General features: G+C 44.8%; 1 protein-coding gene across 4 annotated transcripts in view; it reads left to right on the forward strand.

Moving 5' to 3' along the window:
• Window positions 1-23188, forward strand: part of ICA1 (islet cell autoantigen 1) — a 315337-nt gene that overhangs the window by 109447 nt on the left and 182702 nt on the right. For all 4 annotated transcript variants that reach the window (XM_086941905.1, XM_086941907.1, XM_086941906.1 and 1 more), the window contains exon 7: window positions 8115-8213. In XM_086941905.1, coding sequence (XP_086798031.1) covers window positions 8115-8213 — 99 coding nt within the window. The remainder of the gene's footprint in view (window positions 1-8114; window positions 8214-23188) is intronic.

The raw sequence follows: 23188 nt of genomic DNA on the forward strand, positions 1-23188 counted from the left end.
CTCACTGAATTCCTTGCAAGAGGACCATACTGCGGGTAAATAAAAGCTCATTCTTGTTCCAGGGAAGGGTTACTCCTATTCCCTGAAATGTTTATTCCTGATTAAGGAGATGTTTTACCTATGCTTAGGAGGTGGTTCTTCCTGCCTGATTGTAATGGCCTGTTTATTCGTGGGCGGTGGGATGTTGGTTCATGTCTACTGATATGGTTATTCTTCCCTAGAGAAATGTTGATGCATTGCCTACCAGTGTAAAATGAAATGTCCTACTCTGGATGAAGGGAAATAAGTGAAGGTTTATCTTTGGTGCACTGCTTATTCAAGCATCAAGTAATGGGATGGTTTTACCCTACTGAAATGGTGGTCCCTATCTAATGATTGGGTTACTTCTAATGAATGAAACGTTTATTCCAGCTTGACCAGTAATGAAATGTTTACCCTGGTTCACTGAGGAAAAGTCGCCTGTGTTCTAAAGGGATGAGGATACTAATGTCTTCACCATGAGATGCTGGTTCTCTTACCAATGAGAGGTTACCTAATTTTCACTAAAGTGTTTGGGCCTGCAAAGGAAGTTGTTGACTCGGGGCCTCCAGTTATTTAAGGAACTGTTTAGTACCGAGTAATGGAATGTTTCAGTTACCTATTTACATGTTTACTGCTGTGAAACGCTCACCCTTGCTTGGTGAGAAGTGGGGAAAATGCATACAGAACTAAGAAGATGCAATGTCATTTGGTTGCTTTTGTAATGTATTCCTTACAGGTGCTGTCAAGGAGCAAGGCTGAGGTCAGGCCTGTGTTATCTAATACTTAAAATTATCCATATTTAATATTTATTCCTCGAAGTATTTATTACAGAGTGTTGAAGCATATGTATACTGAAAGAAAACTACTAAGTTATTGATACTATGAATTTTTGATTACCCAGACTCTACTCTATATAAAAGTTACTTGCTTTTTATACAAGCTCAATGGAGTGGCGTCAGTCATTGTGTGCCCAATTTTACTGTCTCAGTGAATGTGTGTGCTGTATGGTCGCTTTACACGTAAGCTTTCCGATGCCTACCCGCTCGTGACATGCTACCCTCGGGGAACTGGTGACCCCAGTTCCAACAAGTCCCATATATCCTTGGGGCGCAAAGCCCTGGGGAGCAGCTCTGCATAATTGGTTAATTGTTCCTGAGAATATATTAAATTGGTAAGCCAGTCTTTGAATTTGGGTGCTCGCCCTCTGACCCACGGACAAGCAATATGGCGCTTGTCCAGTAGGAAGGCGATGCCGAGATAACTGCGGTACGATTTAGCTGTAAGTTTCATGTAACCTAACCAGGCGACCTGGGGAGTGCGCTCTAGGGACAGCAGCGTCATCTGGTCAAGGGTGTTGAACACTTGCTCTCAATATGCGGACACTTCAGGGCAGTTCCAGGCTAAATTAATAAAGTCAGCCCCTGGGGCGTTGCATCGTGCACTGCAGTCAGTGTCCCTCAGCTTGTATGTGTGCATTTTGACAGGAGTTTAATACAGCGCTGTAGAAATTTGAAGTGTGTAATGAGTAATTTGCTGCTCGCTGAGATTTGCTCAGTTTGCAAACAAGAATGCGTCCATTGTTCATCTGTAAGCTCCTATCCCAGCTCCATGTCTCAATGCGCTCGGGAGGGGCATGGCGGTGTCTCTTGTGTCGTATGCATAGTGTGGTAAAGTGTGGAGAGCATGTGTCCTGGAGAGAGTGCCTGTAGTACCATTGATGGAGCGTATACCCTGCTGTAATCGTACATAGTGGAATGCGTCTAGGGTAGATGGCTGGATCCCCTGAACAATATGGTTCAGAGTACGAAATTGCCCACTGTGATAAAGGTTGCCCCATGTTGTGACGTTTGTCTGCTCTTGTAACTTGCGAAAGCCCTTTTCCAGGAGAAGCAGCATGCAGGGATGATATGTCAGTGGGAGTAGCGGGGAGTAGAGCATAGGGCAGTGCAGTATACGTAAAATGCATTGCCAGGCAGTGATCTTGCAGGTGACTGTGATAGGAGTTTTGCCTCTTGGTGGTGTGGTGTGGCGTCGTATAATGCGCCCTCTAGGGGTACAGGGTTGGCCAGTCAATTTTCTGCCGCAACCTGCAGCATATATCGGGGAGGGTGGAACCAATAATAAGCATAGTGTGCTTGGGCTCAGGTGCAATAGAGCTTGAAATTCTTAATATCAAAGCCTCCCAGCGAATAAGGCCTAGTGAGTATGCTCCATTGTAATCGTGGCTGTTTCGTTTGCCTTATGGCTTCCCGAATCTCGTCCAACTCGAAGGGAGCACTTAGGAGCTCTCGTTGAATGTCACTTGATAGTCATGTCTCTGCAACGTGTACAGGGAGGAACAGTGTGTCAAGAAGGTGCTGAGTATGTCGGGGTATCCCTATAGGTAACAAATCCAGGCCCTGTGATTTCACGTATGTGATTGGAAAACGGGGTTGTCATGTTGTTTTAGCTAATGTCTTCCGCGGACATTCCCCCTCGCCATATCGCCTGGCCACCCAGTGTTTACCCCTGAATTTCGCTTTGCGGTCAGCAGTGATCGTGTATTGGGTTAGCTTATCTCGGAGTTCATGCTGGCCATGGGTATTGAATCCCGCAGCTAATCGTCTTTCAAGCTGCTTGATCTCAGTTTCAATTTTTTTTTAGTGTGCCCTGTATGTCACGTAGGACGCTCGAGCTCTTAGATATGCAGAATCCCCTGATGGTGACCTTGAAGGCCTCCTACACCGTCTCAGCACGGTCTACAGAGCCTTAATTTTTCTGTAAAAACTCTTGGATTTCCTACCCCAATTCATCTTGAAACACCGCATCCAACAGCGCTCAGGGCTGGAGCCGCCGGGCCCTGCGCTGGGCATCATATCCCGGGTGTGCGAGAGCTAATTTTACTGGGGCATGGTCCAAGTACGTTCATGGTAAATGTGTAACGTTCGTGATCGAGGGGCCCAAGCTGCGGGAAAGTAAGAGGTAATCTAGGCGGGCCCAAGATGCAAACTTGGTCGTGTAATGTGTGCCCTCGGTATCATGTGGTTTGAAGTGTCACCAGGCATCTAGTAAACCTTGACTCGCTGTTCTGCCTTGTAGCTCTCTCTGCGATCCATTGTAATGGTGTGGGGCAGGGTTAGATCTATCTACAGCCGGATTGAAAGCAACAGTAAAGTCCCCTCCCCGTATGAGATGAGTAGAACCGACCTCTATAATCCTACCTCAAAGCATGTGAAAACATTTGGGGGAATCTACGTTAGGACCATAGCAACATGCTAAAGTAACAGTCCATGCCCAGCCTACCCCATGGCAGGCAGTTCCGTCCATGCTGGTCATGTGTCGATCCAATCAAGGCAAAGGAAGTGTTTTTTTTTTTTAAATAAGTATGGCTGTCCCTCTGGAATAGGAAGAGTATGAGGGGGAGATTCTGTGCTCTGCCCTTTTGCTGGCAAAGGTATTATTTTGACAGGGGTTTGTATGAGTCTCTTAGAGCATTTTATGAGTCTCTTAGAGCATCTGCCATGTTCCCGTTGGCTCTCCCTCTTCTTGCCCTGCTAGTAGCGAATGTGGTTGGGTTGCTTAATATGTCATCAGGGCTAAGGCAATCTGATTTGATGATTACCACAGAAGAAAAAAAAAGGAAGTTTTAGACAAATGTATAATTCCAGCATGCTGCATAGTTCCATACATCGACCATGAGTCTTATAGGAAATGATGAACAAGCCAGTGAAATTGGTTCCTTTTTAACATAGCAGCCTTTGTAGGTTTTCGTAAGTCTAAGGAAAATTCTGGATTTGACAAGATAATAGATTATTTGTGTTTTTTTGCCTGTGACCAGTTGTTTCGGTCATTTTACCAGCATTCTTTGAGTTGCAGTTTTTAGTTGTTTGGCTCTATATTGCATAAACTGTTCTGCTGGAGTCCTGGAGTTGCTTTCCTATCCAATAAGTGCTAAAAGAAAAACTTGTGCACTATGTACTAGTTAACATTAGAAACAAACTTTTTTTGACTTGCACAAGGTTTGCAATATATTAAAGCAAATAATGATGAATGTCATTGAATAGTTCTACCGTCGTGAAATGTTTTAATATCCATTGTATTTTGATCTGTGTTTGTGTTCTGACTATATTTCTGCCTTAATTGATTGTTCTGCATTCTGTGCATCAATTGTTCTTTTTGCATTTGTCACCCCGAGTGGGACAGGTATGCCCAGACGTGGGTCCTGTGCTCTCCCTGCCACTGGAGTCAAGCTATCCTGGCTGATGAGGGCTGAAAGGCCGAAATCGGTCCCAGGATACTTGTTTCCCGTCCAGGGGAGGACCTGGCCTAGCAGTTCGGGCTGGACTGTTCCTATTTGGCGTAGGGTCAAGACTGATTTGCATTTGGCTGGGTCCAAACTGGAATGGCATGGTGAGCAAAAAAACGATGGATTTAGGCCCTGATCTTTGTACTAGGGTGAATGTATGACATTGTTCTGCATTCTGTCTGTCAATTGTTCTTTTTGCATTTGATTGTGGTGACACCCTAACAAAATCAGTATTCCCAACTTGTATTACCTGCATGCACTATGTTGTCTTAGCTGTTTGGCGTATAATTGTGGTTTGAGGGGTCAGCACTTACCTGCACGCAAACAGCTGCAGGTGCTTTCAGCATAGGAGGTCCAGGGTACATTTAGGGAGTTATTTGTGCTGTAGGACCTTTCTTTCGTGTCTCCCTGGTTAGTTGTGAGGACTCCTACACTGTACCCGTATTTAATATTGTAGTTCCCACTTATGTCTTTATGTATGCTTTTAGGTCCTTTTACAGTGTATCAACTGAGATTTCCATGTGCATGTATTGTACATATATTTACATTTGTATGTAGTACTAAATAGTGTAGGTAACAATGTACTGACTAGACAGTGATTCCTTATGGGCCTGATTAGGAGTTTGTTAGTCCTCCTGCAGCACTGCCACTGCTGCGCCCACATGAGTACCGCCAAGACCTTTGTGCGCCCGCCCGCCAGATTCCTACTTAATCCATGGCAGGCGGGCAATGCTGGGGCAGTCTCACGATGGCTGTTATAAAGGTGCCTTAACAGCAGACTGCCGCCATGACACCGCCTGCAGCACGCGCCTTCACAATGTGACATGCACCATCATTCATGCCACACTGTGCAGGAACAGTGGTGCATTTCCAAGCGGGGCACACCATGTGCCCCACCACCCCCACCCCCTAAAATATCTTACCATGCCGGCACTAGCCTGCGAGCTGCCAACCCAGAGAGATGTCTTGTACACCTGTATGTAATGTAAGGCACTTATCCAAGCCTGTAATGTCACTTTTTTGACTTGTACAGCGATGTCTGAAATTGATTACCTACCCACAGTTAGAACTTGTAAACATTCTGCAGTTTCGTGAAAGTCGATGCTGGAGTTTCCTAGGGGAAATTCTGAAGTGTTAAAAGCCATCAGAGCACTTCTATCATCTTGAATACCGCAATTCTGCCAGGGATAGATAGAAAGGCCATCTTTAAAGATCCTGACCACAGTTTGATCTAGAAGCAGGTTTATGTTCTGATCCCAGTGTGCATGTGGGGTGAGGGAAACATGGATACCCAGGTACTTAAATGTGTCTTGTCTCTGCTGGAGCTGTGATGAGTGGCCCCAGGAGCTATACTTCCTCAATCCCGCCCCAGCACTCCCCGCACCCCCCCTACCCTTAGTGGATCCACTACCAATTTGCCCAAGTGACTACAAGACGGAGGCCATACTATATAGGTCATGCATTCTCATCCGCTGATTTCTTTACGCTGCTGGATTACAAAGCTAGAGCAGGATGTCATCAGCATGTAGGGATATGAATAGCCAACCTTCCCATCACCAACCAAGACTGCCACCTAACTAAATGGACAACCCTTACCAAAGACTAAACCGAGACAATCAGGAGGTCCATCCACTCGGGCCCTAACTGCCTAGGCTCCCACCACATTTACAACACTGCTGTTTCTCACATCATTAACACCTCCTTCAGTCTGCCACATTCCTGGATGACAGGAAATATGCTAAAGTGGGCGCCCTCCTCAAAAAGACATCGGCCGACCCACCACAACTTTTGGCCTATCTCTCTGCTCCCAAGTGGTTGATAAGGCTATCCACAAGCAGCTCTCAGCCCACATTAAGATTCACCATCTGTTGAAAATACCCAATCTGGATTCAGAAAGAACCCCAGAACCTATCAGCACTAATCCTGAGCATGCCTAGACCAAGGGGAAACAGCAGTCCTAATCCTGCTCGACCTATCTGCAGTCTTCAACACTGTTTCCCACAACACTCATTAGTAGACTCCACCATAAACATCCACGGATCCACATTCAACTAGATCTGCTCCTTCCTCCTGGAAAGAGCCCAAAGGGTCAGAATGCCTCTGTTCACATTGGAGACGTAGAACCTGATATTTGGAGTCCGCCCAGGGATCCTCCCTCAGCCGTAAACTGTTTAACGTGTGCATTACACCACTAGCCAATATCATCCGATCCCAAGGCCTCAAGGTAATCTATGCCGATGACACCCAACTCATCCTCTTCCTGCTGGACTAGACCACTATCACCAGAAGCAACGTCTCCAACTGCATGGCCATGGTAGCAGACTGGATGAAAGTTAACTGCTTAAAGTAAAATTCCTACAAAATGGAAGTACTGGTCTTCGGAAACGCTACCTCCCCATGGGACTTCACTTGGTGGCCGTCGACGCTGGAACCAACACCCACCATGCAAGAAATCTGGGGATAATTCTAGATGACTAGCTCAACATGACCGAACAAGTCAATGCAGTGAGCATCTTCTGCTTCCACATACTACAAAAGATCTTTAAGTAGCTGCCACAGAACACTAGATCGACTCTCATGCAAGATCTCATCCCAAGCAGGGTAGGCTATGGCAACACGCTCTAGGCCAGAATCTTCAAGCAACTACAAAGACTTCAGGCCATCCAGTACACCACTAAAAGACTAGACTCATACTTGATCTCCCATGCTGCACCTACATTGCACTGCACCTTAAGTAGCTCCAATGCCTCCCCATTGACAAATTCATCCAATTGAAACTTCTCATGCACACATAGGAAGCCTACACAACATTAGACCATCATAGCTGAACACCGCATACTTTCACTCGCACATACACCCCACATGCATAAAAGCAGAGCTTTGTTCTACATCTCACTCAAAACATCCGGGCATCATCCTCTCTTCTTGAGGTCCGCAAGAGGCTGACGACCTGTGTGTTTGTATAACTCCACGGATACCACATGCCCACCCACCTGCTCAAGCGCCTAGATATCCTCATTGCGGATTAGTGCACTCTGCAAAGCAACTTAACATAACATTGAACAGTATTACATACAGTCTGAACAGTATGTTACAGGTACTGCAATAAATCCTTTAACATTCATTTAGCAGACGTTGGATACGTTATTTTATTCAAATGTTTTTTATTGAGAAACCCCACAAAGCAAGCATACAAATTATTGCCCTCCTTTATTTATACATTGCTTCATACTGACATTTAGTTTATTTATTGTCTGTCTATTGGGAGGTATGTGAACGTAAGCCTTATGAAGGAGTAATTTGCTAAGTGGTCCACTCTAAAGAAGACCCAGATAGGATGGAACTGTCCATATATTTGTCACCAGGCTGGCCCTGTGTGCTATTAAAGATTGATAGCCTATGGCCTCATTGCTCCAGACTCTCATGGCTTTGAGACTAATGCACCCTTCCACACAAACAAGTGAAAGATTATCCATGTAACCTACTTGTTACTAGTGAGCTTTATAACTGTAATTCATACAATATTTATCTGTTCCCTTCCTATTTTACAATACTGGATGGCATGCCTGTTCCTAGTAGTGTTGCTTAACTAACATACAATAGAGCATGCCCCTTCATCTGTTGACCTTTTAAGGAAATGGCAGACTTTCATATTTAGAATACACGTTTATTTTGTTTTTCAGTTACACCCCTTATCACTGATTGCTCTAAATACTACTTCATTCTTAGATAGGAATGATACAGTATTTTAGAAAACATGTATAAACTTTTAAAATGTGTATAATAAACCTATTCCATTTATTGACAGACAACGCTTCTTCATTTTTGGGAGAAAACCTCACACACCATGGCAGCCATCCACGAAAGCTTCAAAGGTTATCAGCCATATGAATTCACCATGTTAAAGGTATTGTAAAAATTGAGCACCTTCTTTTTTTATTCTGTGATTTGAATTGTGAAATGATTTCACATTGACAAATATTCTTACTATGCATACAGTTTAACTTGGTAATTCTAGATTTAGCTGTGCTAGCAATTAACTATTTATTCACTTCGCTTTCTATGTGAATGTAATACGATTAAACTCATAAATTTTGTAAGAATCCATTTAACTAAAAGAGAAAAAAAGATAACTGTTTCTCAAATACTGTTGTAAATAATTGTGTTTAATCCTTCAGAGGTTTACGCAGGTGCATTGGTTCAGCCCTCCCTGCAACCAGTCCTCTGACCTGTCAAGACTCTTGAGGAGCAAGCTCCAGTGTCTGCATCTGCCTCTTGCTCTCTCTCACATTGAAGCATAAATGAATGCATACAATAAGGATATGCAGGATGCAAATAGGATACTAATGTTTTCAATGTGAGGTCCTGATGAAAGCTAATTAGTCCAGTGAGGCATTGGTGTGATGGCGGAAAATTGTTGACCGGGGATGCAGCTGATACTAATTCGGTTTGTACATCCCCACCTGTTTTTAACTCTGTCAGGGTGCCCTTCGAAAAACAAATTAACCCTCGGGCACCCTGGACAATTTTAAATCTGGAGCCCCACCCAATAACTAAAAGAGCTCCCTTGGCTATACGTGTTGAGCCCATCCAATTACCCTAGGTATCTGAACGATGGCTCTATGATGAATAAATATAACATGACGTGCATTTGTAAAGCGCACGTTCACCGCTCTGGTTATCTTGGCGCTGATTAACAGATGTTTATAGTTATCCAACTCAATGGTACTCATTTTATCAACCTCAGAAGGATGAAAGACTGAGTGGACCTGCCAGGATCTGAACTTGTGACCATGACTTCAAACACAGGTCCCCTTACAGTGGACGCATTAGTCCACTAAGTCACCAGACCCAGCTCTGTAATCCCAGTGGGTGAGAGTCCTTGTAATACCATATGCGTATTTCCCCCCAACACCCAACACCCCCTGCCCCCACCCCTTCCACCTTAGAGACCAAGTAAGAATGGTTAGGGTTCCTTCCTGTTTTTGAATAGTAACAATCTGTGTCATAAATTGCTGTAGGTGGGTGTTGACCACACTCCATTAAACTTTCAAATCAAATTACACAAGGACCCTTGGGTACAACAAAGCTTTCTTACAGGTGCGACTTAACACTAAAATGAAAACTGCCAATGACTTAAAACAGTGCTTTATTCTACCCTTCTCTACTATGTTCTCTGGATATGGCTGATCTACCAGACGTTCTAAATCATCTTGATGGACGATCTAAAAAATTTGGTCAGAAAAAGATTAGCTATCTAACTTGCGCTGATGACCTGGTAATTTTATTTTTTATGTAAATATGCCTTCAACTACAACTATTCGATTTACAGACATATAACTCTAACGGATTGAAAGTCCGCTTTACTAAAACAAAAATCATGTAATTCAGATGTTCCAAACGATAAGTGCTAGGCACAACCCCAGTTGAACAAGTTTTATATTATCCATTCCTCCAAGTGGAAATTGATAATAAATGAAATTTGAACATTCATATCAAAAAATTGGATTATGAATAAATTGGGGTCTCAAACATTCTAAAATGGCTTACAAAAAAATGTGAGGAAGGGCAGTTGAACCAACCTTCAATTCTGCCACGGTAAACTATCTCTCATTCTACTCCGTGGTTCAGTGGCCTTCAATGCAAGGACTACCATTAGGTCGGGGTAGTGGTTTATTAAAATTATTTGTCACTTACTAAGTCTTGATCACCCATTCCACTCTCTATGCTAAGACTGGAATTAGGACTGGCCTCTCAGGCTGCAGCTAATACTATTCTTTTTCTCATCTACTTTTGCAATCGTATGAATGCAGAAGGGAATACTTTAAAATAAAATCTTATCCACAATGAGTACGTGACACCTGCTTTGATAAAACAGGTGCCATTTACTCTTACAAATGTCAAAGAATTATCAACCAAGGATTAATATTGTACGTACTTCTTCCTGGACAGACTTCAATGTAAAGCCATAATATAGAACAGAAGTATAGGCATGGAATACAGTGTTGCTTTTCCTTTAACACACATTGTATATGAGCACCAACTCCAACCTTCTCGACACTGAGGATCTGAGTACAATCTTTGTGTGTGGTTGGCCAATTTACTCGATTGACTGCAAACAATTAAATGGGGGCGAAGGAAGACCATGCATAGAACCAACGACTCGATCTAATTCTTCTCGGTCTAGGGCAGGGCTGATAGTAAAGATGTAGATTTTACTGGTTAATTATCTTTGATCCAAAAAAATGCACATGCTGTCTCTCTACAGCAGTGTAATCTTTAATTGTGGAAGCATGTACTTTCAAATAAAGTGAAAGTGCTGTGCAGAAGCTAGTAGTAAAATGTCTTTAGATATAACAGCTAAAAATGACGATAACATTTAAAATACTGTGAAGCTGTTTGTTTATGCAGGCAGCTCACACAGAATGCAGGATGGTATAAACTGATGAAATGAACACCCTTCCATTTTTCCCCCCCACAGTTTAACGTCAAGGCCCCTTGGGCTGATAATTGTTGGCATCGCTAACCTTTATCTCTCCCCAGAGCAGAACGAGGCATCCTGCGGGTTCTGTTTTTCCTTTTGCTGTAAAAAGACTTTAAGCTACAGACGTCAAAGATTTGGGTGCCCTTAAAGTTTGTCACCGCCATCTGCCGAGATGTGAGATATCTTTGATTAAAAAACCACCTAGATGCCGAGATAGAGGAGGAAGCACCTCTGGAGTACCAGCTCACCAGCCAATGCCCAGACCTGATCTTTAAGTACCTCCGAAGAGGAGGAACTCGAAGGGACATCTTCGACGTCAACACCTATGTTGGCCAAAGACTGTATAATAATACTTTGCTTTATTCAGACAATCCAGTCCATTCAAGTATAAACAATATTTAAACAAGATTTCACAAGTCTTAGACCTGTTTCCTATTTACAAATATTGCTGAAACATGTACTCCTCAATATAAAGTGCAGGTGTGTCTGCTTACATAATCCTGATTGTTTCTTGTCTAAGGGGTAGTAATAAACAGAGGAGCCTCAATGTAATGGTCAGTAAAGGGGGGCAAATTACTATGTACAGAATCCTACTTCTCACCAGTCAGTAATCGGCAAAATAATGTAAACAGTTGCACAGTTTTAGCCTAAGGTTTCTTTGAATAAGTAAAAATGTTTCATTGCCTTTAGCAGCACCTACAATAGGAAAGACGCCTGTGCAGATTTGTCCCCGATATTCGAACTTCTGCAATGGTATATAAAATTCTCTACTACAAAACAAAGTGATAAGTCTAGGGCAGGGCTGATAGTAAAGATGTAGATTTTACTGGTTAATTATCTTTGATCCAAAAAAATCCACATGCTGTCTCTCTACAGCAGTGTAATCTTTAATTGTGGAAGCATGTACTTTCAAATAAAGTGAAAGTGCTGTGCAGAAGCTAGTAGTAAAATGTCTTTAGATATAACAGCTAAAAATGACGATAACATTTAAAATACTGTGAAGCTGTTTGTTTATGCAGGCAGTCTGAGAATGCTGTGTACTCCTTTAAAGTCCCGTTCACTAAAATATAAAATAAAAGCCTCTGTATCGGGTGCACAGCTGCCTTGGGCTCTGGTCGACACAGTGGTAAATCTTTAGAGTTGACGGGCTCCTAAGAAAGTGAGTCAAACACCACCACATCTCAACACCCTCGTCCATGAATGCCACCAATGCTTCATCTTCCGGGCCAAAGTCTATGCTGAAGCAGTACTTGAATTCCAGTACAAAGCCCCTCAAAGCCAAGATGGGAGGAATCCAATTCATTCATCCTTGAACGACTGGCCAGCAGAAGAACTGGAGGCTAGACGGCACCATTTTTTTAAAATCCACCTAGACACTAGAAAGATTGTCCCAAGAAACAGAGGCTCGCTTTGTCCTGAGGAAGAACTATCCTTCAAGGTACCTCAGTACCCAAGGCTACAAGCCCTCCTCCGCAGCCATCTGCACCAAACGCTCATCCTCATATTGACTTCACCCCCACCACCTTAATTATGCCTATATTCTCAATCATCTCTTGTTGGGTCATTCCCTTCACTATAATCTCCAGATGGATCAGTCCTCTCTTTTTCTGACACACAAAGTCATCATGTTAAGGGGAAACTATATTATTAACTTACTGGACAGGAGCTGGGGTTGACCCGTGTTCAAGTACAACTTTGACCAAGATGAGCTAGACGTACAGCCTTATCCAACCTCCCACCACCACTTCCCCCATACTACTGAATATCACAGAGGTATTCCAAGGTCCGCTCGCCACCACAAGGTTGAGGTACACGTCATTCAAGATGATCTTAGTAGAAACCCTTTTAAAGAATGAACACAGCGTTCAGTATCTACCAATGCTTAAGGGAATACCCAAGACAGCCCTGGAGAATTTTAAAGATCCCGTCAGAGCCAATGCAGTTACACTAAGAGTAGAGAAGAAATTCAAGGCATCTCCTTGAATTTCTGACACGGTCTACATTAGAGGGCATCTACCCCCCCTCCCCCCATTCCTTGTGGTTCCTGGGTACATACTGTAAGTAAGCTGGAAACCACCCAAGCAACAGGGGGTGTTCCCCCGGCCCCATCCTCCTGCCAGATAAACATTGGCATTGTGACGCTGCTGGTAAGAGTTGCAGTAACTAACCAGTGGCAGATTGGCAAATCATTAGGTTTTCTTTCAAGACATGACCAGTGTAATTGGGAGGAAATGGAGGTCCATGTAATGCATCTTCATGAGGCCAGTAGAAATAGGGTTGAGTAACTATCTGCAGAGGGGAAAAAAATTCCATTAGAAAATATCCAGTGTGCCCTAAACATGGCAAAGACTTACTCTTAGTGTAAACACCAGCCTCCTGCACCCACCTTCTTAACTTCCCGTTTGATGGGGAACATTTCTTTGGTGAACAAAATGTTATATGGAGGTCAAGAAATGCACCGAGATTCCCAAGTCCATAGGAGTACTACAATCAACAACACCAAGGGCCTTCTTTTATAGGAAACAGGCAAAGGTAAGGCAACACCTACAGGTCAGGAAATTCCTATACGTGCCAACAATAGGTAATTGATGAGCCCCAGGCTCGGGAAGGCTAAAGAGGGATTCATGACAATGATAGGGGAAGAGTCAGCTCTGGCAAAGGAGTCCCCGCTCCCAAGCACTGACCTGTAACCACCCGGCCGCCCACCCCCTCCCCTTGAATCCAGGGCTAGGAGAACAAGGGATTTCCACCCTCTGTGGATGGCAATCCGCTCAGATCCCTGTGTTCTACCAGTCGTACATTAAGGCTACTGCCTAGAATTCAATACCACCCTACCAAACCACCACGCCATCATACCCTCAATCAAGACTACATTCTCCTCTTACAGAGATCACAGCACTCATCCAAAAGGATGCAATACAGCCACCGTCTCTGCACCAAAACAAAGCGCGCATATGTTCACTATACTTTCTCGTTCCAAAGAACGCCTCCCTCTGCCCATAGTATGGCTGAGGGAGGGCTCAATCGTATCATCCTGTCTGAAATCTTTCACATGACATCTCTGCAGTATGTCATCCTACTCCTCCGTCAAGACTGTGTTAGTATGGAGATTGCCATGTCCATGAGGGTACTACAATCCACAACATCCAGGGGCTCCTTTCATAAGCTCCAGGTAAAGGTCTGTGTAAAACAACAACTACAGGTCAGAGGCAACCCGATCACCACCAACAGACCTTGCATGAGTCCCAGACAGACGCATCAAAAAGTTAACTTTTGGTCTTAAACATAAATAAGATTGCTAAGTTATTCAGTGGAGCAGGGCTGCAAACTGTAGCCAGACAGAGTTCCACAAAGCAGTATGCTTTTGTTTTGCAGTCCTTTAGTAGTCTCAAACATCTATCAAAAGCTCTGAATAGGTCAAACTGCTTAAATATAACTGGGATGGCAGTATCTTTTTTGTGAAGGTGTGTTACATTGTCGTGGCCCTCTAGAAGTGAAATAGTCGAAAACCCCATCTTTTACAAAAAGAATTGTAATATTTGTATTGGTGCTGCAAAAGTCTCTAAATCTTTTGGCAGGGCTACTTGGGCACCAACCCACTGGCTCAGATTGCAGGAAGCCCCCCCCTCCACCATTCAATATCAGGCAAACAGCAAAATGTCCAGTTACAACTAGAATTCCTCTACTTCACCTGCAACTCCCTAGGTTCACAGGGCCCAATCCTATCCACAGAGGAGCAGTTTCACATGGGGAGGCCAATAATCTGTCCATTTACATCTGGTCTCCTGTGTTCCATAAAGAAGGCACAGGTACTGCTGTGTCCAGGACCTTCTGCACTTTCCAGTTTCAGGTGAGAAATACCACAAGGCAAGCAGGCTTCTTAAGTGGGTTTGGATTGGAGCAGAAAGAGTATAGTTCCACTTGACCAGGAGAAAAATTCTGGTTCCAGAGATTAAAGTCCCGAGTTGGAGATTGCCCTCCCCAAAACTCGGTCAGGCAGGCTAGAATCCTTCAAAGAGTATTGTGCAGGGAAGTCTTCTCTTTATCAGTTCCTGTGAGGTTAATTCTGAGAATGGGCCATGCAGGTGTTTTTGATAGGGAAAAATCAGTCTGTGAATAATTCCCGTCCATGAGTTAAACAAAAAAAAAAGTTCACTCACTTTCTCCATTCAATATTTTTGACAGTTGTTCAGTTCTGTTTCGTAAAAATGTATTAAAGCAAAAACTGTCCTTGAGTCCTTTGCTCTTCTTGTAACAACATGGTAGAAGATGTAGTCCATTCTGTCCACATCTCCAAACTGCTCACAATGCCAGCTCAGTTTCTCGTCCCAAGGATCAAAGAATGTCTTAACTTCCAGGGCTCCATTTATTCTGATTACCCTCCATCTGTTCCTCATTCCTCACTGAGCACCATCATTGGTCTGAGGTTGGACTCTGTTCAAAGACTACATTTTGTAGTGTTCTTTCCCATGGAAATGTGATGTGATGTGTGCATCTCTTTCTCTCCATACCTACATCCTTCGAAGACATGCAGATAGACTCCCAGACTCTGCACTGCCTGTCATACATGCAGCAGCATGTCACATCATAGGTATGCGGAAATAGCCCCCTCCACTGACTTCCCTCGCCAGCCGCACCATCTACAAAACCAGCGACATAATCTACAGAGCTATCAGGACCAGCACCCCAGCCTATCTCGCTTACAAGTTTACCATGACTTGGAAGACCTGCAGTCTTGACACTATCAAATTGGAGAACAAGAGGGTTGAAAAAAAAAGACAATTAGCTGTCTCCACCTTTGCACCCAGGTTCCAGAAGGATAGCCCTGTATTCACGAGGATTGTCCCAACCCAGCTCCAAATTAGTGAAGAGCTTAGAACACCCATTTAAAGGAAATTTCATCATGATGCAAAAACTATCCACTTTCCTTCATAGAAGGTCCTTGCCGTGGCCTCAGTACAGCGATATGTTGCCTTTTAGCACGGTTTGGGCTATATCAAAACCACATTCATATATACAGGACTGTACTGAATTGCCTACAGCAATAGGTCTCCTTGTACTTATTGAGGGCTTGGCTGTTGGACGTGCTCCGTACGGGGAACATCCTTTACAACGCGGATGTTACACCGCAGTTCCCTTACGATGCAACTTTTACAACGCAAGTTGTAACAACAAATTGGGCTGGGGGGCGCTCCAGAATAGTAAATAGTTTAATTTACTATCCAACTCCTTCCTACTATCCACGGGGACTGGAGTTGGAATCGTAAATTAAACTATTCACTATCCAGCCCCCAACAACGCAAGTCGTGGTAACGACTTGCGTTGTAAAACATGCGTCATAAAGTACTGTGATGTAAAACATCGCGTTGTAACGACATACATCCGCTCCGTACCCATCCCTGCATCCTACAACACCTACAGGCAGTCATGACCTGTTCTCTGGCCTCTATGTACTTGACTTGAAATGCCCTAAGCATGCTGGACAAAGGGAATTTGTCATGCCATGTCCTTTGCCCATTACCTTTTGCTGTAGTACTCACTAGGCGCAAATAATTGTCTTTCAATTATGTCCTATGTCAATGCCAACATTATACACAGTATTGGGGCCATACTTTGTGCTACTACCCATGCTTGGAAAACCCAGAGACCATGGTGATGGCTATTTTTTATAGAGTTTTATATAGTGGGAACTAGACCAGAATAGGGTATCGGAGCGCTTTACAAGAGCACCAGTTGCGTTACAGAGGACACATTCATTTTTGTTCGTCACGGGGAGATTAAGTGATTTGCCCAGAATCGCAGGATGTTGAACGTTGTTGCTGAGACTCGAACTCAGTTCCCCAGCTCCGAGGTCAACCTCTCTAGCCGTAAGGCTACATCCTCTCCCCAATTTGCAACCGCACACCCACAGAACAGGGCCTGCACTCATGCTCAGTGGACATTGGGCAAATATTATGGCCTTAAATTATGGTCTGCGTCCATTACCTAATCCTGCAATAGTCTCAAAGAATAGCAATAGGTAGGCGTTGGTCATACATGTCCTGCAGCCATGCTCTACGGCACCAAACTGTGTCTAAGTCAGAATTGGTATCAGTACGTAATACGAAAAAGCTGTTTGAACATGTAGTAGCTCACTCACTCTAAGCAATGGCTGCTATCACTGCAGGTACTGGCTGAAGTGCATGGTCTATCTTTTAGTGATGCTTTGTGCCCAATACCCATGCCTGCAATGTTAAGCGCATGGCCCACTACCATATCCTGTGCAGTTCCCTTTGTAATTCTCTGCATGCTTGAGAAGGTGTGACTTTGATCCATGCATGAATAGTGTAGTACATGCACGCCTTGGGAAGTGATCACTGGGTGCAGGGAATGGTGTGGGTGCAGGGAATGGTGTGTTTTATGCCCAGTTCTTTCGTCCTCTTTTAAAACTTTTTGTTCGAGGCATGTGGGCTGCTGAATTCATATCTGTACAAAAGGGGATGATGGACGGAGTGTTTGAGCAAATCAAACACCCCAAGTCAACTGATATGGGTTTAATCCATCACCATTCTTTAGCTCACTCAGCCACCCCAGTTCAGACATGGCCATATGCAAATCAGTCTGACCCTGTGCCTCATGGGAACAGTCCAGCCCGAACAGCCAAGCCATGTCTTCCCTGGACCGGAAACAAGCATCCTGGGACCGGTTTTGGATTCATAATCCTCATCAGCCAGGCTATCTTGAATCCAGTGGCCAAGTGAGCAAGGGACCACGTCTGAGCATACCCTGCCAACTTAGGGCGAACAAAGCGATACTAAAGGGGATGATGGATGGAGCGTTTGAGCTCCGTCCATCATCCCCTTTTTGTATCGCTGAATTCATATCTGTGCATAGATGGCCGCCTAGTGTTGGGTCCGGATGATTGTACCTTGTTGTCCTGGAAGAGTTTTCGAAGTATCACGAGATAGGTGACTCCTCCCCTGGACTACAGTGCGCATGGGCATCTTCTCCATCCTCAGATTGTTTTTTTCCGCCATTGGATTCGGATGTTATTCCTATACTCCAACTTCGGAATCGAAACAAAACTTTTCTAAAGGCCAAAAGGCCTTCAATTTCTACGGTATTGTTCTCGCTCTGTACTTCTCGACTCAATCAAGCTTTCCATCTCGAACCGGTCGTCGGCGCGTGCCGTTAGGCCTTTTCGACGACACGTGGGCCTGCTGTCGATGGAAAGGAGCCTGTTCAAAAGGTGCCCACAATGCCACTCCAAGTTCCCGCATACTGATAAGCACTCAGTATGCAACAAGTGCCTATCACCAGACCATAAGGAAGAAACCTGCCCAGCCTGTGCCCAATTCCGTTCGAAAAACACTATACGGAGTCGACGGGCCGCTAGGCAAGAGATGCAGCCACAGGCACCGGAACCGGACAACATCTTCGATGATGACCAAGAACTTCCAGAAGCTCCAGATTCGGACCTAGACATTGTCACTGTCGAGGACTACTCGGACTCCGACGACGAGATCCCACCGGGGAAAATCGTGAGTACACTGCCACCAACACCGATTACCCCGTTACCGAAGGCTCCGGTCAAGGCATCGCCAAAAGGCCTTAGCCAAAATCCAAAGAAACATTCGCCAGCCCCGCCTTCCGGTTCGGCTCCGAAACCAAAATCTAAGCCTTCAGCGACCCCAGGGCCAAGTAACATGATCCCCAAGAAGGTCGTCGATCCGAAGGGCGTGGAACCGAAGAAGGCTGTACAGCCTAAATGCATCGAGCTAAAGAAAACCGTTGACCCAAAGGATGCCGAACCAAAGAAGGCCGTCGAGCCGAAGAGAGCCGAACCTAACTGACTCTCATTCCCCCATTCCTTTAAAAAAGAAGGACTTTGGGACTGCTCCCTCTAGACCCTTAATTCCTTTTTATCCAACTATGCCTACTACGCCTTTTGCTCCTTACTCTCCTTCTCACTATGGGGACAATGAGGGAAACACAGGGGAGGATCCTCAACATGATTATGAATTTCCAGAAGATCCTAACCCCCAAGATGAACCATGGTGGGAGCCAACTGACCCATTTGACACCCATCCCATCCCTGACTTCTCCTCATACCCATCAAAGCTGTCACCTACTGACAACACCATTGTCTTCAACCAACTAATCGACAGGGCAGCGCAGTACCACAACGTAGACATGCACAATGACCCTATAGAAGAAGACTTCTTATTTGACACTTTCCCTACTTCAGAAAAAAATGTTGGAACACTTCCTATGCTAAAGGGAGTGTTAAAACACGCGCCTGATATATTTAAAGATACAGCCAGGGCACGTGTAATCAATCCTAGGATTGAAAAGAAATATAAAGAAGCCTCTACAGACCCTAACTACATCAGAGGGCAGTTACCATTAGACTCACTGGTAGTGGCGAATGCACGCAAAAGGGCCAACTCACAGACAACAGGGGAGGCTCCTCCCCCTGATAAAGAGTCAAAGATACTAGAGGCCTCGGGTAAAAGGGTAGCATCGCAGGCCTCCAATTCGTGGAGAATTGCGAATACACAAGCTCTGCTAGCTCGTTGCGACAGGGCGCACTATGATCAGCTTGAAAGCTTAATGCAACACCTGCCTGAGCCTTTTAAAGCCCAAGCTAATGACCTCATACAGTGGAGAAGTGTGGCTCAATGATTAGAGTGGCAGACCCTGATGCAGAGGTCTAGCCTGGGACCAGGGTTCAATTCCCCGCCTCGGCGGGTCTTGGGCTCAAAAAATTCCACGGACCTGATAATTCTCGCCTCGGTGCCTATTCCAATCATGGAGTCCCACTCTGCAACTCTGGGCAATAGCTTGCTTAATCTCCACAACGGCCCCCACAACGCTAAGGATGCCTGGCCTCCACCTTGGGGGTGCCCAGGAGTGGACACACCACAGGGAAAGCCAGGATGGGTTCCACAGCGGTATTCGTACAAGCGCCTTGAGACCCTTGCGGGTGAGTAGTCCGCTATACAAGTATCAATTTAAATATACAGGAGGGAAAATTTATTACAAACGCCTCCATCAAATGTGCGCTTGACGCAGCCGACACTGCAGCCAGATCTATTACCACTAGCGTGTTACTACGACGACCTGCATGGCTGCGTATTTCGGGGTTTAAGAATGAGGTGCAGTCCACCATTCTTAACCAGCCAGTCAATCAAGACTTCCTTTTTGGACCTGCAGTTGACACCATTCTAGACAAAATGAAGAAAGACACAGACTGGAAAATCAATGGGTGCATTGCAGTTTCAGCAACACAGAGGTTCCTTTCCACGCTCCACATACAGAGCAGCTACACGAGGCAATACCTCAGTCCTCATCTTCATACAAAGGCAACACCCAAGGTTCCTTTAGCAAAAATTCCAACAGAGGAGGTTATAGGGGCAACAATAACAAAGGAAGAGGACATGGAGGCAATAACACCAGAGCCTCCACTGCCACAAAACAGTGACTTAATCACGCGTCCAGACCGCCTAACATCGGTCGGAGGCAGACTCCAACAATTCCTACCTGTCTGGAACGCAATTACCACGGACAGGTGGGTGAGACAAATTATCCATTATGGGTATTGCCTAGAACTCACTTCAACCCCACCCAATATACCACCCAGACACCGTCCTATGTCCAAAGAACACATCAGCCTGCTAGAACAAGAGGGGAAATGCATGCTGGAAAAGGGGGCCATAGAGCCAGTCCCTTCCCAGCACCAAGGGACAGGATTATACTCCCTATACTTCCTTATTCCCAAGAAGGACGGCTCCCTCAGACCAATACTGGACCTCAGACCCCTAAATCAATACATACTGTTGGAGCACTTCCATATGATCACACTGCAGCAAGTGCTCCTGTTGCTACAGCAAGGAGACTTCCTAGCAACATTGGACCTCAAGGACGCGTATTTTCATATACCCATCCATCCAGCTTACAGAAAATATCTCAGGTTCACAATAGAAGGTCAACACTACCAATTCAAGGTGCTTCCCTTCGGGGTGACTACTGCTCCAAGAGTGTTCACAAAATGCTTAGCGACAGTAGCTGCACATCTCAGGAGGCAACACATCCATGTGTTCCCGTACCTAGACGATTGGCTCATACAGGCAAAATCGTACCAACAGTGTGGAAGAGACACGTCTGAACACTTCAGCTGCTACACAGTCTAGGGTTTTCAATAAGCTACCCAAAATCGCATCTACAACCGTCCTACACACAACAATATCAGGGAGATACTATAGATATCTCAGTGGCAAAGGCATATCCAAACTCAGCGAGGATAACCAGCATGCAGATGCTCCTTCGCAAATTTCTGCCACAACACTCTCTTCCAGCTCGAGTCTTCATGCAGCTCATAGGCGTGATGGCCTCCTGCATATTCATTGTCCCCCATGCCAGACTACAAATGCATCCATTGCAAGAATGCCTAGCACGGCAGTGGAACCAAGCTCAAGGACAACTAAAAGACCTAGTGTTGGTAGACAGTAGCGCTCACAACTCTCTGCAGTGGTGGAACCCACAAAACCTTTCCAAGGGGCGACTGTTCCAAGAGCCGGTTCCACAACTAGTACTAACAGTGGACGCATCACTGACAGGCTGGGGAGCCCACCTCCTTCACTACACAGTACAAGGGCTCTGGACAATCAAACAAATGAAACTGCATATCAACCAACTAGAGTTGCTAGCAATATTCCTAGCCCTGAAAGCATTCCAAAAATACTTGCACAGCAAGACTGTGTTGATCCGGACGGACAACATGACAGCAATGTACTATATCCAGAAATAGGGAGGAACACACTCTCCACAACTGTCCCACTTGGCAAAGAGCATATGGAAGTGGGCAATTCCAAAAGATATCTTTCTCCTGGCAGAAAACCACCCAGGGAAAGACAATCAAATAGCAGATCTGCTCAGCAGGCACAGCCAACAACTACACGAATGGGAGATTCACCCCCAAGTTCTCCAACCATTCTTCAGGAAGTGGGGGCACCCAGAGATAGACCTGTTTGCCACAAACGAAAACTCAAAATGCCAGTACTTTGCCGCCAGGTTCCCACATCCGTTTTCACAAGGCAATGCGATATGGATGAACTGGTAAGGCAGATTTGCGTACGCTTTTCCCCCAGCACCACTGATTCCGTTGGTGACACGCAAACTGCTCCAACAATCACTCACACTAATCCTAGTTGCTCCCACATGGGCGAGACAGCCATGCTACACAACGTTCCTGGAACTTTCAGTAGTTCCTCATCAAAGGCTGAACCTCGCACCCCATCTTCAAACTCAGAACCATGGAGAAATCAGGCACCCAGATCCCAATCAGATGAACCTAGCGATCTGGCTCCTGAAGTCTTAGAATTTGGATACCTTAACTTGCCTCCAGACTGCATGAACATCATTAGAGAGGCAAGACGGCCAACTACAAGAGCGTTCTATGCAGCTAAATGGAAGAGATTTGTCATTTACTGCAACAATAACCAAATTAACCCTTTATATGCTTCCATACAGAACATTATATGTTACCTGCTGCATCTTCAAAGATGCAACTTAGCATACTCTTCCATAAGACTACACCTCGCTGCTATAGCAGCATATCTTCAGAACAGGCAACACCTTTCACTATTTAGAGTACCAGCAATAAAGGCTTTTATGGAGGGTCTTAAAAGGGTGATCCCTCCAAGACACCCATCTTTCCCAGTCTGGAATCTAAATATAGTACTTACTAGTACTTGCCAGACTTATGAGACCTCCTTTCGAGCCTCTACACTCATGCAAACTGCAGTTCTTAACGTGGAAGGTGGCATTCTTGATTGCCATTACCTCACTCAGGCGAGTTAGCGAGTTACGAGCACTAACAATTCAAGAACCCTTCCTGCACGTGCATACTAACAGGGTGGTTCATAGAACAAACCCTACGTTTATGCCAAAAGTGATATCCAATTTCCATATTAATCAATCAATAGAACTGCCAGTGTTCTTCCAAAATCCACAGTCAGTAGCTGAAAGAGCCCTACACACACTAGACATCAAGAGAGCTCTGATTTATTATGTGGACAGAACGAAAGCCTTTAGGAAAACAAAGCAATTATTTGTTGCTTTTTCACCACAACATAAAGGAAATCCAATATCAAAGTCAGGAATAGCCAGATGGATAGTTAAATGCATTCAAATATGTTATCAAAAAGCCAAACTTACTTTAACTGTCCCCCCCCAAGAGCACACTCTACGCGTAAAATGGGGGCATCCATGGCTTTCCTAGGAAATATTCCTCTTGAAGACCTATGTAGAGCAGCCACATGGACTACCATACACACTTTCACAAAACACTACTGTGTAGACGTGCAAGCAAAACAGCAAGCTGCTGTAGGCCAGGCTGTCCTCAAAACTCTTTTTCA

The sequence above is a fragment of the Lissotriton vulgaris genome, chromosome 10, assembly GCF_964263255.1.
Source record: "Lissotriton vulgaris chromosome 10, aLisVul1.2, whole genome shotgun sequence".
Taxonomy (NCBI): Eukaryota; Metazoa; Chordata; class Amphibia; order Caudata; family Salamandridae; genus Lissotriton; species Lissotriton vulgaris.